Raw genomic sequence first — 19,285 nt, 5'->3', positions numbered from 1 at the left:
GAGACAAAATAACGTATGAAGAGATTTGTCCTATGAAATACATTTCCCGTACTTTAAAGTAATGCAGTGGCTGTGATCAGGTGTATGTTTCCACACTTTCTGACCAAATAAATAAATTGCAACTCAGGTCATTTTAGTGGATTGAACCCATCTGCACTATACTTCTGAAAGTGGAATATGCAGGAGTGGTGGTATTTCAAACCTCTCTAGAGAGGTCATGCAGTAATATGACTCTCCAGGAATGAAGGAGGTACTTCTCTTATGCTTAAATAGATTGAGGTTTTCTATCATTATGCAGATTACTCCTGCCAAGCCCACCACATGATGACTGATTTGCCATATACACAGTGTAAATGTAACCCCACAGCAAACGTAATTTTTCAGTAAACCTGAAATCTGTCTAAATGGGTTACCAACAGATGAATTTTACTGTCACTGTTAAACAGCATACCTGGATATTTGCCACCCTTATTCCTCCTTATGAAGCAAACAATCAGTAAAATCAAGATCAGAAGAGCAACAGCACACATAAGACCAATGAACCATCCTTGAGTAGCGATGTCTACCTGCCGGCTTGCCATTGCTAGAGGATAAAAGAAGAAAAATTAGATGTTTTGCTGCATTTAAATGCTATGCTTATTCAGATAAATAAAAGTCAGTATACAATGTTCATTAGGGAATAGCATTCACTGTGAAAAAAAATAGTATTAAGAAAGACAGTGAGTATTTTGTATTTTTATTACTCAAAATGTTTCCAAGTACATAGAACTTACTTTTGAGTATATAAGAATTCTGCCAACATTTAAGCTTAGTAACTACTTTGTGAAATCTGCACACACACACTACATTGCTTTCCACAAACCTCAAAACTATTCTGAGCCATTTTACATGAATTAAACTACTGAAATGAAATAGCAAATTATAATTCACATAAACATGTCAATTGCATTCTCAAAATTAATAAAAAGCCAATACTCATTAGCTAAGGCATTTCCATCAGTGTGAAATGGGGAAACAGATGGGTCATTCGAGGCCATAACATTCAATTTCAAATAAAAATTAAAAATGAAGCATCCTTTAAAACCTTATTAAACATCATGTTTTCTGCCTTTCGTCAAAACTCATCCTACTCTTCCTACAATTTATCATGATTGCCATGATTTAGACAGTGAGGGTTCAACATGATGCAATTGGGAAGCCTTTCCTTGGCACTGTTTCTCTCCAAATGCTGAGTCTAGATGGAAGATAATGTAAATGATAAACAAACTGCACAGGAAACACTATAGTTACTAATAATATCTGTGTGGTCTTGGGGTTGGATCTCTCCTACTGGTCTCAAATACTGTAGGAGGATTTTTTTGGTGAAGCTTATTTTCTACTCTGCCGTTCAGAGACATGCCACAGGCAACTGGACTTAGGATTTGCTGTCTGGAGGAAGTGAGAAGGGTGAGAGGTGTTTGGGACGCTACAGAGAGAAGAACATATGAAGTGGAGGAAGGTGGACATCCATTCAAACCTACTGTGTTCATTCTTCACTTTCCAGTCCTAAACCCCGAGTATGAAACTCTATGAAGAGTTGCCCAACAGACAGAGTTCAAGCCCATGTTTCAGTGTTATTTCCTAGTTAAGAGAGAGGCTGAGACAGCTAGCTTGGAAAAGCAGCTTTCAATGGGCCCACATTCCTAAGGGTTTTCCAAGGACTCTATGAAAACTCAAAGTATTTCTGATGTCTGGATATAGTATCTCCTATCCATTCCATATAGAAGACCAATTGTGGAGATATGATCAGGAGGCTTCTCAGCCCTTGTTTAAGAATATATTTTCTAATATTTTAGAAACTCTTTTTTTAAATCCACAATAATTTAAACTATTTTTGCATGAAAATCTCTACAGGTTATATAAATATATCCCTTACATACATGTATATTTATACTTTATATACCACATATAAATATATATAAAATATATGTGGTAATTTTAAAAAACAAAATCACAAATGCTATCTTCCTCTGAACTGTAAATCAAAATAAGATAAAACTTTGTTATCACATTAGTGTTAAAATTATTTTGGGTTTTGCACATATGCTTTCATAATAAGGCATTAAAGGTTATATAATACATACTGCAACAAAAATGCAAAAGCACAATTCACATTCAAATGCAGTAAGAAATAGCATCAAGCAAAACAACTTGCATAAAAATATGCAAGATAGATGAGAAAGAGTAAGATGAAAACTTATTTATGCAGATTTCTGTATTAACTTATTGCATATCCAGTAGGAAAGGGTTTCTAGATCTCTGTGCAACTTTTAAAATGGCACAACATTTCCTGCTTACGCTAAGCAAATTATCTGCTTCAGGCAGAAAAACTTTGACTGTTGAACCACTAATGCAGGAGTCAATGTAGTACTCTGGACCGGGAATGCACAAAAAGATAAATCTGCACACTGGGAAAATGCTCTGTAGGAATGTTTGTCAAAGAAAAAAATGTGGCAAAAGCCTCACATTTGAAACGTTGCAGTTTCATTTCTATTAAGAACATATTCCGTATTCCAGTACTTTCCTCTTTGTCCACTCCATTTTTGCAGTGTTTAAAAGCTTTGATTTAGGCTGAAGACTGTGACACAAAATTTTTCTGTAAGACATAGATTATGTATATAATTTCATGCTGGACATTGAAACTTTCCATTATCAAGAAGCAGAAGAGAGTGTGTTTAAATTCACTTTTTCCTTAACTATTCAAGAGCCTGAGTCAACATGACTAGGTAAGTACAGGATTCCTTGTCTATTGGCTCAGTATTTTTTATGCAGAAAGATGCTTTTAGGAAGGTTTCCATTCAGCTTGTTTTGGATTATATTATAGTCTTGATCCTTGTTTACTGCTGCTTTAGGCTTTGGATGTGTATTTGCATAAAATTTTACAGATATGCTTTTGTACCATTAGCTGTTTCTGGCTTTGCTTTTAGCTTGTACATATTTGCTTGGCACTGTTATTCAGCACCATGTTTTCAAAGCTTTTCTGCAACATGATAAACTGTGAACAGAAATGGAACAAAACAAACCAACAAAATTATTTTAGAAAGTGCTCACTTTCAAACTGGCATATCCATTACCTATTTTGTTGCCTGATAATAATTACATAATGTTCAAGCATATTTTCATATTTAAATTACTTTGTTATAACATTCTGGAGTTGGTGAGAAAACTGCTATATACCTATGCAGAGACCTAAATGCCTGGAATGAGCAGAAGTGGCTAGCAAAGACACAAATAATAGTAACAGCTGAACCAAGAACATGCTGTGATGGCAACAACGTATTTAGCATAACATCAAAAAACTTCCAATAAAGCCCTTTCTCTGAGTGAAATGGACAACCATTGTTGATTTGCTTACGAAGAAATAGGATGGCAATATGTACATAAGGAACTTAAACAGACTTACTGATTCCTAGGATATAGATGTGGCATCAAATTCTATATAAAACCAGTATATGGCAGGAAAAGAAACATTTACAAGTAGGAATGTCTTAACACTGGTATAAATAGATCGCATGAGACATCAAAATGAATCTGCACTGATTATGCAAATATTTTAGCTCTATTAAATGAGACATTACTTAAATACAGCCATCTAATTATATTAATTAGAAATATAAAAAATAGGTCATCTCCAATGCACAGCACACAGATGGACTGTGAGCATATCTTGCCCCTAAGTATAAACATCAGTCAAGTAGATTGAATTGAAAGGATGGACACATTCATAACCTGGCATTATTTAGGAGTTTATAAAATAACTTAACATTGCTCTATGAAAGGAACATGCAAAGATGCCATCTACAACATCTCTTAGCTAGAAGCAGTTCAGCATTTCAACACCTGGTCTATCACGATTCTGACTATGATACAGAATTGGTACGGTGTGCCTCACCTGGACCTGTCTCAAACACATCCTCTGAACTCCTAAAACCAGACAGGCCCTCAGCACCAACCCGGACTTTATATGCTGTTCCTGGTGTTAAACCCTTTAAGACAAAGAAGCTTCGAGAACCATTTACAATTTCCTTTTTCCAATCTTCTTTGCCTACAAAAATTTTAGGAAAACAACATATTGGAATTTTAATTTTCTCTGTATTACTGAAAGTTTCTAGACAGAATACTATTGACAGTTACTTGACTAAACTATGGATCATCTGAGAAAAATAACTGGTCTCTCAAAAAATAATAAAATTATATAAAATTATGACTAATAGATTGCATGCAATATATTGAAGAAGACATTGTACAGTAATTATGAAACTATTTTAAACATTTGTTCCATTGTACTAGAGAAATACTAACTTAATTTATTTTTAAATCTTTATTGAACTTGTAATTATAAAATACATTAAAATAGATTTTAATCTCTAGTTAAATAACACTTTTGCAATTTCAGTCAATATTTACTTTGGTCAAGAAATTCTATTTCAAAATCTGAATCTGTTTCTCTCATATCTTCTTTCTAGTACAGTCTCATCTATTTCTCTGACTGATATCCAGAAAAATGCATTTATATCCCAGTTTTCAGATTATTCACCTTTACTGATAACTTCAGAAAGAAGGGGTATTTGAAAAGAAGTATCTTGCTTTTATTAGATAATTGTGTTTTAATTACTACTGGTATTATCAAAGATATAAACTTGGTTTTATACCAAAAAAAGTACATAAGTTGGTTGATATCTTCTTTTAAGTTCTAATTTAACAAAGAATATCTTATTTAATTCTTTTTTTTTCCTGAATTGGGCATAATTTAGGAAAACTGTTATGTCCTATTTTAATGCAGGTACTACTGTACCTGTAATGTAATACATTTACTCATGTAATCACTGCATGATAAACAACCTAATGCAAACTACATTTTTTGAAGTTCACATTCCAATGAATTTATAAAATAATACAAAGGAACAAAGGTTCATATTCTATCTAAGCATCAAACACCTGCTACACATTGATGTTTATTAAAATGAAAATTATTTGATCTTCTCGATCAAATTAAAAAAATCGTTTTTCTAGACATTTAAGAGCTATCATTAACACTGGGTCAATTTAAGACCACATTTACTATAAAGATCTTCGAAAATACATCTGAACACTTCAGTAAAGTTAATGGAACGACTTCTTACTGCCTGCTACACCATATTCAACATAAAAGTTCGCATGATCTGGTCCCTCATACTCCCAACTGATATTGGCATAGGTCTCAGCAGCAGCTGTTGTAACATTTCTGATCCTTGGATAAAGTGGTTGAACTGAATACACAATAGAAAAACAAAGAATATGCAATTGTGACTTCATACATTTAAAAAAATATTCAAAGAAGTTGCTATGTTACTTTAAACTACATAAAGCATACATCTGTCATTGTTTCCATTACTGGAAATTAGTGACTGCAGCAGTGTATTTTGTAATTGAATCCCAGGCAAATACTACACTATGAAATTATAAAGTAAAATCTATGTACTCTACTGAGCACACCTTGTACCACAAAAACTGCCAAATACTTAAAAAATACCTGCTTAAATACTTCAAAAACTGCCAAAATTCTGCAAAACATTATTTCTATTCATCTGAAGTAAAATGCAGACAGCTGTAATGTGTCAGGGTAATGGGAAATGGTAGGACAGAAGGGAGGTATGAAGGTGGTACACTTCTCCCTTTATGGCACGTGGCATTGAATGGACTGCAAATGCCCCAACTGCAAGCCTTTATAGGATTTTGTCTCTGTTGCATTGATAATGATAAAAAAGGAAGACAATACCCTTATAAAATGTTGGACGGACAGTGTGCATGACTGGGGAGGTTGCAGAAAGGATTTCTGAGTATCCTTCACCATCAGAGATAGAAGGAAAGAAAAAATAAAGAGTAAAAACACTTTACATCAAAACGTAACATTTAAATAATACCGTAAATCCTTACCTGTAAAATAAATAACACATGCACACTAAGATCATGCAAGATTCAATTAGTTTTGCTTGTTAAATATGGAACAGCTCGATGATACACATGTATTTGAAAACAAACTGAAGTATGCATGTACTGACAGCTTTACTTTCACAGGACATTTCTGAAATCAGCTTTGTTAACATTATGGATTCATGGCACCTTTAGACACTGGAACACTAGACATCAGATATTGGAAAGCCAATATCAAAATACTCTGGTGTGAAGGACACAAATCACTGGAATGCAAGAAGCTGCTCATTGTAAGGTACTGTGTCTTACTGCTGACATTCTGGTTAGACAACAGCACTTTTCACAGATATGCATAATGCCCACATCCATGAAAAGAAGAGCTTCTCTCTTCAGCATTCTGTAATTAGCCACTTCTTTGCTCATATCTTAGTTCTTTGCTTATGCCTTAGCTCCACTTATGCCTGTTACAAATCGACATATATCTCAGTATCTCTGCTTGCCTAATATTAACGAAAAAATAGATTTTAAGAGTTCTAACAATGTAATAGTGCAATGTAATAGTACAAAGAGGATGCTTCACTAAGGCATGAAATTTGTTTTAAATGAAAATGCCTTACTTGGTTTGTCACTGACTTTTCTATCCTGCCAAAAATATCTTTTCTGTTAGAAATAACATTAAAAATGCTTCCCAAAGGACCATGAAACATCAGAGGTAAAAACTTAGTCTCAGTAAAGATCAATGGTAGAATTCCAATGGTTTTATCTACATGAGAAGAGGGCTGCACAGAATTTATCTATAAATTATTTTCTCCTTCAAACAGGATGGCTTTGTCCATATGGCCAACTGGAAAAAGTTTCAAGTTATATTCAAAGAGAAAATGGCTTACTTTGGCCCCTAGCACAGACTAAGTAATATGAGTGCCATGTCTAGGAAACTATAGTTTTTGAGTCTTTTTTTTTTTGAATAAATTATGCAAATTCCATCAATTCTCCTGAGAATGTATTCTGATTATCACACGTTCTTACAATATGAGATTTTTTTATCCCCATATTTGCATCAAATTTTTCTTCTTAACTCTATTCCAGTAGTACTCATTCAACAATTCAATCAGTTGTTGATTACTCCCTGATCTGATGTCTCTGTAGGTAAATTGTGCTTATATATAATTTCTTTTACCAACCAAAATAATAAGGAAACTATTATTTAAATAATAAAGAATATATTTATTTCTTGGCTAAAATCAGCTGAACAAAATAAAATAGAAATCACTAGATTAAAAAGAAAAAAGCCATCTAGGTTACTAAGACACTAACCTGAAGAAATACCAAAGCCAGAGCTGTCTGCAGGAAATCTAGCATGTAACCATATACACTATGCAAGGGGATTAGATTCTGTTTCTCTGTGCCACTTGAAGGCAGCAAGAGGAAAGAATAGCCATCTCTAAATTTAGGAGGGTGCAGAGTCTGAGATTGCAGACAGGATATATAAACTTCCTTCTTGATTTGCACATAGGAACAGGTGTTTGTAACAATCAGCATCTAAGCATCTTTACTGTGCCAAGAAAACAACTGGCTTGTATTCTAAATATGACTTTGTTTTGTTTCATTAAACTGTATTTTCTCAAAGCCATATTTTCCTGGATTTTGGTCTTCCACAGAAGATGTCTAATTAGCATAACTGTAGGACTGATATCTGTCACCAATGTTAAAGACAGAAAAAACTGGCACACAGATGCCACAGCATTATCCCTAATTTCTCCCTTCTCATGCCTGAGCACCTTTGGGCTGAAGGAAACTGTCTCATCTTGTGTGAAAGACTCCAGATGACAGAGAGCTTCTGTAACACTAAGGAAATTCAATAATCACTCAATCTTATCTTTTTCCATGTCCGGTTTCCAGTTTCTACTCTGACTGAAGAGTTGCCTGCTAGATTAAAGTATCTGGTAAAATTCTTTCTGTTCATATGATTGCATGTAACAATCAAGTTGATTCTGAAAGTTACTTTCATTTCCTTGGTGTCTTAAGTTTCTAAATCCTCTCAAGTGACTGATTTATGCTTATATTTATCAGATGCACTCTTATCAGATTTTTACCAACAGCTGTTTGCATAGATTTATGTATGTGTAGTATTTGGTCAGATTTAAATTCTGTTGTTTTCTCCCTTTGAATACAGTGCACCAAGAAATTTTTTCAGCAGCACATTTCTTTTCAAAATTATTATTTTTATAAGTCTCTTCTTTTGCACTATTGATTGATCTCATTTTCCATCAGGCCTGCAAAGTTTTACATGACTACACACATAATTAGATAAAAGATGGCTGATGGATCCTTAGGTGATGAAAGCCTAGAGCTGAAGGGGTTACAATATTTAAAGCATCTCTAATCCACCCAGACTTGTCTTTTCAATCACCACACCTCTAATTATAATTAACCTCCAAGTTTTTCAATATGTTTCCCAGCACTGTTCACAAATGCAAAATGTGTCATTATCAGTTGGCAGAAACTCTCAGTGTGTGTGTGAGTGCCAGTTGGTGACAAGGGGAGGAGGGGAGGAAGCTTTGTTTCAGGGAATGGCTCTCGGTGGCAGAGTATTGTGCTCTTTCATATGTACCACGTACAACGCTGTGCAGCAGTGCTGGCAAAGGCATCACTCTAAAAACTATGGGAATGGGCTGCCAGTAAGTTACAGTTTTTATACAGAATGACTCTTATTTGGCTACCTTTGGCAAATTAAGCTTTATTCCCGCCTTAATACACTGCAACATTTAGCCAGCGCTGCTGAGTATGGTTTCATTCCTGTAGTGAGATATAGTACAGAAGCATTTGCCAATTGTTGAGAAAGAGCCCTAAGCTCCAAATAAAATTTCCCTTTCTTTTCAAATTAATTCCAGTGCTTTTTTACTGGAGTTTTTTGTAGAGTTTTGTTTAATTTTTCAATCTTTCAGCAACACAGTTCCTACAAATAACAGTTAGACTTGGGCTGCAGAAACAGAATTTAATAAGACAGGACATGAGATCCGAAGGTATTTTAACAATGGAATAGGTACTCTTTCTCAAGATTTAGAAGAACAACAAATCAAATAATCCCCAAAGTGACTAACTTTAGGAATTTTCATGGAATTCACCTGACAAGCAAAAATTTGAAGGCTAGTGTCAAATGGAAAAGAACCCGCAAACCAATATAACATAGACAATTAGTTAAAATGCATATATAAAGCGAAAAATAAATTTAAAGGAAAAAACTCACACCCACACACAAGAAAAGATGAAGAAAAAAGGTAATAGATTCTGCCAGAGCCTGTCAGAGAGGGGTTTTGGTATTGTTTGCTTTTTTAACCTATAACATTCAAGCTTTAGAATAATGGTAGGAGTGAATTTCATTTCTGGAAGCGAGACATAGGCATTAGTCACTTCTGAGATTATTTAGGCCAATTGCAAGAGCATTCCCATAGTGTGAGAAATACAGAAACCAAATAAAAAACACTAGAAATCATTTCACTGATAAGCATTTAGCATGGCATGGATTTTGCGTGACATCTACAAAGCAAAAGGTGTTTGAGTAATTTTTGCACTGTGATAATAATAATTTTCTCTAGTCTAACATGCAAAACATGAGCATTGTTCCCAGTAAACTTAAAAGAGGACAAAACAGTGGTTCTGCATAGCAAGCTGTACTGAAATCACATAGATACATCATGGACAACTCCACAGGGGGAGAGTGGCTGAAGGAGCAGTACAAAAATACTGCACTTAACCTGACTGAAAAAGCAGCTTGAAATTGTTAGAAAGAAATATGGAGACATTATGTGAAATGATTCAAAGAGGGAGGAAAAGCAGATGGTGGACAGAGAAAATTATTTAAAGAACAGCATTTTGTATAGACAAACAAAACTGAGATGATCCTGCCTTCTACAAAGAGATCAGAGATATGAACTCTGTTGAGACTCTAGTGAAAAGCTACATATTGGTGATTCAGCCAAAAGATCCAAAAAAATGGTTTCAAATCCAGAGGATAGACTACTTGTTTTTCTCCCTTGCAGCAAAAGGGAGCACTATTTGTCAATAATACTTAAGACGTGAAGTTCACATGAAGAAGGCAGACCAGACTGAGTACCACAGCGACAGAAAGCGCTTGCTACAATTAAAGGTTACTGTGATCTCACAAACTTATTTTAATTGCAGTTCAAGACTACTAGTTACCAGTGCCTGTGTGCATGCAGATTACAAGACCTTGCTTTCAAATAAAAACGTTGACTAAATCAAAAAGAAACTAATAAGTTAAATGAGAAGGCTTGTGAAATGAAGCTGACATGCCATGCCATTACTCCTGCACTTCAGCTTACAATAAACATGCACCCCTGTGACTCTCTATTTTAATCAGTAACTTTCATTTCTATCACTGGTCAAATTGGTATTCCCTTCCTTCCTCTACAGACCAGTCCTTTAAAACTTCTAATGGAAAAGGGCAGAAAAGACTTGACTCCAGTGATCACCTTAGTAATTTTCCAGTTGCTACTATACTTATTTTATATGTAATTGGGTTATTCTCCAATTTTTCTCATACCTCATGCCTGTGGTTAGTTGCCAATACATATATAGCAATACCAATGCATACTGAGTATCTAGTACTGGATATAATATATTATGTTTTACATATGAAGTTTTAAGACACATTTAGAATACAGATTATTAAGAAAAAAATATTTTTTCTTTGTAGTACCATAATTTGATCAAATTTAAGTAATTAATAACATTACAGTATCATAAAGGAAAAACAACAGTGTGAGTCAAACAGGACAGCTTTCCATCTAGCTAAATAACGTGTCGCATGATTTACTCACATACACTTGTGACAATAAAAGTAGTGAGACTATTAAAATCCTCGGATTTACTGTAGCAATATTTTCCCCTGCACTTTAATATATAGTTTTACTCTGAGAAGTGAAATATGTCCCAACTGGCACAGCTCACTCAGGTTTAAATTATTTTAATTCCTCTAGGACATTGTGCCTAATGTTTGTGACTGGCCAAGCTGCATGTCTTCAGGGGCAGCTATCCAGTAGAAAACACCAAGTGCAGAAATTTCAGTGCAATTTGGTCTGGCTGAAGCTGGGACCTACTGTCTTGTTAACTTCCAAGATAAATGTGCTCACATTGAAATAAAAAGCATACTTAAATTTTCCTAGTAAAAAATCAAAAACTTGAGATATTTTTGATAGATCATGGAAAGGTTCAGAATATCTAAATTTCACCTTCTCCTTGGTTTGGCTTTGTGTCCAAATTAGTAAGAACTGTATAGACGTATAGGCCCTCCTGCACTTAATAGAGAAAGAAAAGTTCACTGCTGGGTACAGCTTCTTCTTGAGTGGGCTGAGCATTTCTATCTTCCAAATCCACCCACTCATGAGACCAAATAATTTGACACTTGATCTTGATACTATGATCCTCCTTTTTCTTACTCGTGGTCCCTGATCAGTAGCAAAACAGTTAACATGTTAACATAAGTAACCACTGAGAACATTAATCTCAGACCTGCAGCAACTCAGATGTCCTAACAGATGTCATGGCTTTAGTTCTGTTCTGTTTGCAGTTCCAAAGTTTTCTTTGTAATTGTTAGAACTAGATGCTACAGGAATATGGGAGAACTTTGAAACCATAAACAACATGGAACCAAACAAAGACATCTGCTTAGTTTTCAGAGGATCTGAGGCGACAGCTCTGAAATATGAGCTGCTCCAGCTTATCTTACGAGTAAGATGCTTTCTCCTAGCCACAGACTGTGACACAGCTATAATTAGACCTCAGTTTCACACAGAGAATCCATTTTTCCTTGCATGAGTTTTTAAAGTCAGCTATAAATAATGAGAACTTAATTTACATTTCTGCTGTGAATGTCCACGACTAAAGCCAGTTTGACTGTTCCAATCTGAGCTGACTTCTCAGCTACAACTAGACTAAAATATCAAGGAAGATATGTCATTAAAATAATTCCACAACTCCATACACTTACCAGAAACACAGCTGATATTAGAATACATTTATATATACATATTAAAATATATATTAATTATATATGCACAAATACAGACATATACATATACATATATATATATATTCTGATTTATACCAGACTGAGAGAATTAATTTCTTTCTTATGGCTGTTATCATTCACAACACCTGATAATCAAGTGAAAAGAAACTATAGGTAAAACAATTTATGCTGTCTCTTTCAAGTTTGTAAAAAAATGTTGGGTATTTCATGAACAGATTTTGATTTGGGATGTTTATAGTCTGGGAATTTGAAGCACAGTGTTCATTAGTGTTAATGAAACCTGTGATTAAATGACACATATGTATAGAGACATGTTTCTGACTTTGAGCTACCTTATAGTTCTCAGGACAACCGTTGCTTCTGACAGCAAAGGTAGCAAAATTCATAAAAACTGTGTGCAAAACTGCATAATAAAGAACTAAATATTATTGAATTCAGGAAGAAGGATTATAATAGGTTCCACTCACTGAAATGTCCTCAAGTATTCACTCACAAGATCAGTGAATCTAAAACAGCATGAAGACATTTGTCTGTATATTCAATCACAGAATCATAGAATCAGTTGGGTTGGAAGAGACCTTCGAGATCATCAAGTCCAACCCTTGATCCACTACCGCTGCGGTTACTAGACCATGGCACTAAGTGCCACATCCACTCTCTTTTTAAAAATCTCCAGGGACGGAGAATCCATTACTTCCCTGGGCAGCCCATTCCAATGTCTGATCACCCTCTCTGTAAAGAAATTCTTTCTAATATCTAATCTAAACCTCCCCTGGCACAACTTGAGACCATGCCCTCTTTTCTTGTTGATAGTTGCCTGGGAAAAGAGACCAACCCCCACCAATCTGACACCTGAACTGAGAAGTATACAGAGAGTATTGTCAGTCATCTGTCTCTTATGCAGAGTTGGCTTGCAAATGACATAAATGTGATCAAATAATAGCATTAATCCACAGTGACAACAAGAATGCACCTACTTTTTAAAACAAAAAAATGTACATGGCACAAGCAGCAAAAGGATCTCCTTTGCAAAAGTGCTGTTTTTTCTACTCTGGCTAATCAATGCTAGTGCACCTGGACCCTGAATATTTATGACAGTGACATACATCTGTTTAATGTTCAGAAATAATTAGATTTTGCTGAAGCGAAGCTAATGAATTCCCCTGGAACTCTGTGGCAAAATAAACAGATGAAAGGTATTAATAAGCATTCTGTGTTCCTTAAAAAACCCCAAGAAACCCAAACAAAAAAACCCCACAACTCTTTTCTTCCAGCACTGATTATACTTTGTATAAAAATCTGTAGTCCGAGATTTTCTGTCCTTACCACTGCAATTTCCCCATTTGCAACACTGCAAAATCCACACATTAATATATCATGCAGTTTCATTTTACCTTTGCCTGTACCTACAGCAGGATGGAGAATACCAGCTTTAATGGAGGAAAACAAGAATAGGAACACTATATAATTAGATACAACACCAAAGGGAACATACATATATAACTTCATAACAAAAAGCATGCAGACTAGATAAAATGTATTAATTCAAATAAATTAGAAGCTAAACACTGACAGACTGCTACATGACAAAAATTAATATACATGCATTTACAAAATTTTATTGCTCATGCTTGTTAAGATTCCATATTTAAAATAAATGCAGTTTAATGCAACCTTAATACACAGTATCAGAGAAATTGCATTGCATACCAACTCATCTATGACAACAAATGATATCTTTAACTAAGCATAAAAATATGTAAAAAGATGCTACCAAAATAGACTTTTCATATTAAGATGAGCAAAATAATAAAAAAATTCCACGCAAATTTTCCAGTGGCTTTAAATTACTCTTATTTTATTAAGCTTTCATATTTAATTAAACAACTTCAACACAAAAACCTACCAAAATCAAAGCTCTAGAATGCCTGTAAATATAAAAATCAATAGTGACGGGATTTAACAATATACTTGGTAGTTTTTAAATACTATGCAATGTCACCAGTTACTTGAGGCCATAGAAGACAAATTTATTGCAACAGCTTTACAGTTTTTTTGACAGCTCTGTGAAAAAAATTTAGACTCCACAGAAGTTGTTGCATATCTCAAAAGCCAAAAAACTTCCTCTAGTTATAAAGCTGGATCATTTCTGTATTTTTCTCTGTGACCAAAGACGGTCAATGAAGCAGAACAGGTGAATAGATAAAGACCACAGAAAATGTAAAGTTATGTGGTAGCTGAAGCCCAGAAAAGTGAATGTCTTAGAGCTTGTGAGCTTATATCAAAAGAAGGGACTTTACACCTCTTTTGGGGCTTCCACTTCAGTACAAAACCTTTGCATGTATTTTCTTAAAAACCATTTAACATATTTTATTAGTGCATAATACAGTTAAGAAAGCTCTAGGAAAAAAATCACTAGGGCCTATTTCCTTAGTGGAAGGAAGTAATAGCAATATTTTTAATACAGTCTGCAATGTTTTTTTTAACACAATGGATTTTCCTTATACATACCCATCTTACCTTCATCCATAATTGTTACTGCTTCCTCAGTTATCTGACTTCCTGATCCCACTGAAGTTTGTGCGTTAAAGTAAAACTTGTACCGTGTGCTGTAATTTAAATTTTTTAATATCAAGCTGCTCTCGTTGGCAGGAATTCTTATCTCTACCAAGGGACCCAATTCATGTGTGTTGTTGACTGTTGTTACCAGAAAAAGAAAAAAAGTTAGGAAAGTTACGTATATTGTCATTATGTTAAAAAAAGGCTTTTTTTGGTTTGCATATGTAAAGAGTCTCCTTTGTGTAAAAAGGGTCCAAAATTAACAGGGAAATAATTAACAGGGAAATTAACAGGCACTTAAAAAAAGTGTCAGTTTTTTAAGTTCAAGTTCCATTCCCATAAATCTATAAAATTTATCTATTTAGATAAATCCATATCTAAATCCAAGGCAACTGAGTTCACATCAGACCATCTGAACTTACACAGAGTTGAAACACTGATCACTAAAGAATTCTGAAACTCTAAATTCAGTATCCTTAGGAGAAGAAGAAAATACTAAAGTGACTTGTGCCAAACACCAAAGAATAGTGGAATTTGGTAAGTGGAAGAAAGTAAACTTCCTTAATCTGTTCCATGCACACAAAACTCTTAAATTTCCACTGTCACTGCTGACAAATTTCTGGGTTAAGTAGGAAGCTGGGATCCTAAAGAAGTGATTTAATAGCTCTGATATTAGTAAATGGCACATTTATTAGTTTTGCATTTTAAAATTACAATACCATGACAATTGAAACAACAGAAGACAATTTATTTGGACGTCTTTTGATCTGTTTCTGATGATAATTTCTGTGCAGTTAGAATATAGAATTTGTAAGTAGTAGTATCTTGCGTCTAACTTGGATGCCACTTGTATGTAGGACTTCACCTCCATTTTTCTGTGAAGTATGATTTGAAGAAATAAAAGAAAAATGCTAACCTTGTACTTGAGCAAGGAAAGTTTTCCAAATACAACTATCTATATTATCAAAATATATTAATTTTTTTCAAACTTGACATCTACAATGCAATCATATCTTTTTTACATTATATATTAACATAATTTATTATATTAACATAATTTTTTCTTCATAAACTGATTACTATTGGGTAGATGTATCGCCTAAGTTAGAGTTATATCACAGAATGGTTTGGGTTGGAAAGGACCTTAAAGATCACCCAGGTCCAACCCCCATAATATATTCATAATTAACTTACTTGGCTGAAACTTCAGTATATATGATGTCAAAACACCATTTGGATGGGTAGGTGAACCCCACTCCAGAGTCAGAGAGTCCAGTGTTGGGTTAGTAATCTTCAAATAGGAGGGTGAGCTAGGAACTTTTAAGAAGAACATACAGTAAATACAAAGTAGATTAACTTCAAACAGGTCATGAATAATTAACTCTTAATAATATTACTGTATTGAGACAGATTATTATTTTATGATGTCCAAGCTTATGTTTCAGTTTATTCTCTAGCTTTCTCATTTCATACCTCCTTCAGGGGTCTTAAATAGTTTGTCTGGGCTTGCTGGTCCTTCTCCTTTACCATTAACAACTCTAACATTCAGCTTGTAAGAACTATAGGGCTCCAGCCCTGGTAACATTCCAAAAGTCTTGTTTCCCCTGAAAGTCAAGATATTTTTTTCTACATGCCGCCTACTCCTTCTGGATAGACTCTGCACTTTCCAGTAGTAAACCTAAAGACAAAAAAAAAAGTCTACAGTGAGTTCTTAGATATTCTGATTTTACAAACTCTAAGCTTTTCCATGAGTGTTCATGAATTATAGATAGGAATAACAGCAGTTTTAATAAGCTCAGGTGAGACACAGCATAGAGCTTTCCTGCTCCAAAAACAGACCTTGTGCAGAAACAGTCTACACAACTACACAACTGAGTGAAGACTACCACCTGCCAGTTCTGCTAATGCTTACAGACAGTCGGACACAAGTTCTGGTCTAAAACTGCACTGGTATGTGATTACTCTCCTGTTAGCAAGACTATCTGAGAGGCAGAAGTCACCCATACCATCTATTCTTCTAGTAAGATGTCTACAAGTACATGTCATTAAATGGGAAAGAAACCAAAAGATTTGGCTGGAAAAAACACATAAATTCTGAAATGACTCTGAGGTTACAGTACTGGAATGGTTTCCACACAGGGATAGAAGACTATTCCTCCATTTATGTGACAATTTGATCAGACCATAAAGCTGATTCTGATGTCCATTTTGCTGATTGAGTTTCTAAGAAACTACAGATGAGCCTCAGAGGTATTCTGACTGCACTCTCTTTACTACATAGTATCTCTAGCATGATAGCTCAAAAGATATTAATAGTTGCCCCTACAAAGACTTGTGTTACTCCTAGGATTGTCACCTCCAAATACATAATTGTTTATTTTCTTCTTAGGTTTGAAAAGCTTTATAGTACCATTGAGTAATAGCTAGATTAATACAAGATCAAAAATATGAATGATGTGCTGTAGACTGCTGCTTATTTAGATGTCTTCCTGCTTTGTTCATAAATTTGTCTTCATCACATGACTCTTTAGAGAAGCACCCCTCTCTTTATTAACAAATCTGTCCCTAATGAAACACTGTATATTGGGCTACTGACTGAAATAATTTTATTAATTAGGAAAGCCTGAATATGCTAGCAGGATTTTGCTCCCTTGTTTAAAAAGAGCTAATCGTGTGCTTTGTAAGCTATGTCAATATAAAGAGAGACTTAAAATATACTATTCATCCATGAAAAGTTTTCATTTTGCATTCAGAGAAAGCTTTATAACAATAACCATCCACCAGGTCTTAGGACTTCTCATGCCTTGCCTAGTTTTTAACCTATTTTAGCTTGATTTAGCTATATCTGCAAAAATTATTTAAGAAACTCTTGCTGCATCTGCAGCTTATTCAAGGATATACCATTGTCACATTTGTCCTAGGGAGAACAGCAAAACCACTCAGTGGTCAGATTTGTTGTCAATCCTGTTCTTCTGAGATTGTTTCATTCATGATTATCAAGTAACTTATTTTAACTTCAGTTTTGCTTAGCTTTGTGTAATTGTGTGGTTCTCCTCCTCACAATAAAAAATGATACTGTATATATGTAGATATGTATATATATAGAGTATATATATATATGTGTATATATATATATAAGACACTAAAGAGAAGTAATCATACCGTGACTAACCCCTTAGATAAACTCGAAAGGAAAGTGTATAACCCATTAGTAATGACAGGACAGAAGATAACTATCAGATATTGCAAGTCTGAGGAAAAAGAAATCTCTGCCTAAACTTTGGATGATGACAACTCACCGTAACCACGCTGTTGAAGGGTGAGAACTTAACACCTGATGTATGGGCAGATGCACGTGTCTATAGAATTTTTTTGTACTGTTATAGATCTTTAATAGAAATTTGGTGCTTTGGATTACTGGATTAATAATAAGCACTAATTTCACTTAATTCTAACTCTTTAATCCTCACATAATGGACCTTTACTTTTGGTCATCCATTTGTGTGCAAAACAACAGGTTCATATAAAACTGTTGTCTAACAGATAAACATTTAAGAGGCTAATAAAGTCCTGTTTCTCAGCTGAGTTAGTGAGTTAGTGTGCAAAGCACCACACTAACTACAAACACTTATGCCAGCTCATACAGAACTAGCTTAAGTCTCTCTGGATGGTGGTATTTTGTGCCAGGGAAGTGATATTCACATACCAGGAATTCACATGCACGTGGTAAACAGCTGTAGAGCACTGAAGTTCAGTTACAATGCTTTTGCACGCTAGTCCTCCATTTTATAAGTATGATATACATTTTTTCTCTTCCAAATTCTCTTTCCTCTTTTAATTTTTCAAATGCTTCTTTTACCTCCTTTCATTTAAAGAGAAGTAGTTCAAATTAGTCTGTCTTACAAAGTAACCTAGTTCAGTCTGTTTTGTTAGAACATACTTATCAGTATACTTGCTAAGGAGCAAAGAGCAAAGAAGTATATTATTTTTTATTTTCTTCTATTGCAGCATAGGAAGTCAGTATATTCTCACATTCCACTCTTCCCTGCACATCTGCTTCAGATTGCACCCCTGAGTTTCTTCTGAAGGGATTCTAGTGCAATCTCTGAAGCAACTTTTGCCATCAGATTTTCTTTATCCCCCAGGGATACCAGTTCCCCCAGTATCTAATCTTGAAGTCCTTCTGTCTCCCATCCTCTATTAATATATTGCACTCTCTAATTATATATTAAGTCTGTTATATATATTGCAGTCTTTTGTCTCCAACACAGCCTTTTCAGTTATCACCAAAGGGAGCACACTACCTTACAATAAGCTTCCTTCAATTTTATGGGCACTTCAACTCTTCTGCCATTTCCTATGTCCTTAAATTAAGCTTTTACACTGAACTTTTTCCTGGCCTCCAAAAAGACACAGAACCCAGCACATATTAGGAAGTGGCCAGTTACTCAGAATTAAAGACATGATTAAGCATATTGTGGCAGAAGATGAGTAACCTTAGCATTAGACCTAGAAGAGATTCCTACAGAAATGATTTTTTCACATCCTCTAAATATTATTTTTGAATAAGATCTGCAAAACTGTCATTTTTTTATCGGTTTAATGTATGCAAACTTAATTGCAAACGCATCCTGTTTTCCTTCCAGGACAATGCCACAGGTGCCTAGAGTTACAAGGCTGGAACATTGCTGAACTATTTACGAATTGTATCAAAGCTGTTGC

The 19,285-nt window shown here is 34.6% G+C and overlaps 1 protein-coding gene across 50 annotated transcripts in view; it reads right to left on the bottom strand.

Moving 5' to 3' along the window:
* NRCAM (neuronal cell adhesion molecule) overlaps positions 1 to 19,285 on the bottom strand; it is a 156,019-nt gene that overhangs the window by 15,395 nt on the left and 121,339 nt on the right. For 11 of the 50 annotated variants that reach the window (XM_032687356.1, XM_032687357.1, XM_032687362.1 and 8 more), the window contains 8 exons: positions 16,037 to 16,241; positions 15,758 to 15,880; positions 14,516 to 14,701; positions 13,399 to 13,434; positions 5,798 to 5,863; positions 5,163 to 5,288; positions 3,932 to 4,084; positions 452 to 583 (listed from right to left, as the gene is read on the bottom strand). In XM_032687356.1, coding sequence (XP_032543247.1) covers positions 452 to 583; positions 3,932 to 4,084; positions 5,163 to 5,288; positions 5,798 to 5,863; positions 13,399 to 13,434; positions 14,516 to 14,701; positions 15,758 to 15,880; positions 16,037 to 16,241 — 1,027 coding nt within the window. The remainder of the gene's footprint in view (positions 1 to 451; positions 584 to 3,931; positions 4,085 to 5,162; positions 5,289 to 5,797; positions 5,864 to 13,398; positions 13,435 to 14,515; positions 14,702 to 15,757; positions 15,881 to 16,036; positions 16,242 to 19,285) is intronic. The other 39 variants (XM_032687366.1, XM_032687368.1, XM_032687370.1 and 36 more) reach the window with 10 other exon arrangements.

Source organism: Chiroxiphia lanceolata, chromosome 5, assembly GCF_009829145.1.
Source record: "Chiroxiphia lanceolata isolate bChiLan1 chromosome 5, bChiLan1.pri, whole genome shotgun sequence".
NCBI lineage: Eukaryota > Metazoa > Chordata > Aves > Passeriformes > Pipridae > Chiroxiphia > Chiroxiphia lanceolata.
Note: the sequence above shows the minus strand (reverse complement) of the source record. Positions and strands in the feature narration are given on the sequence as shown.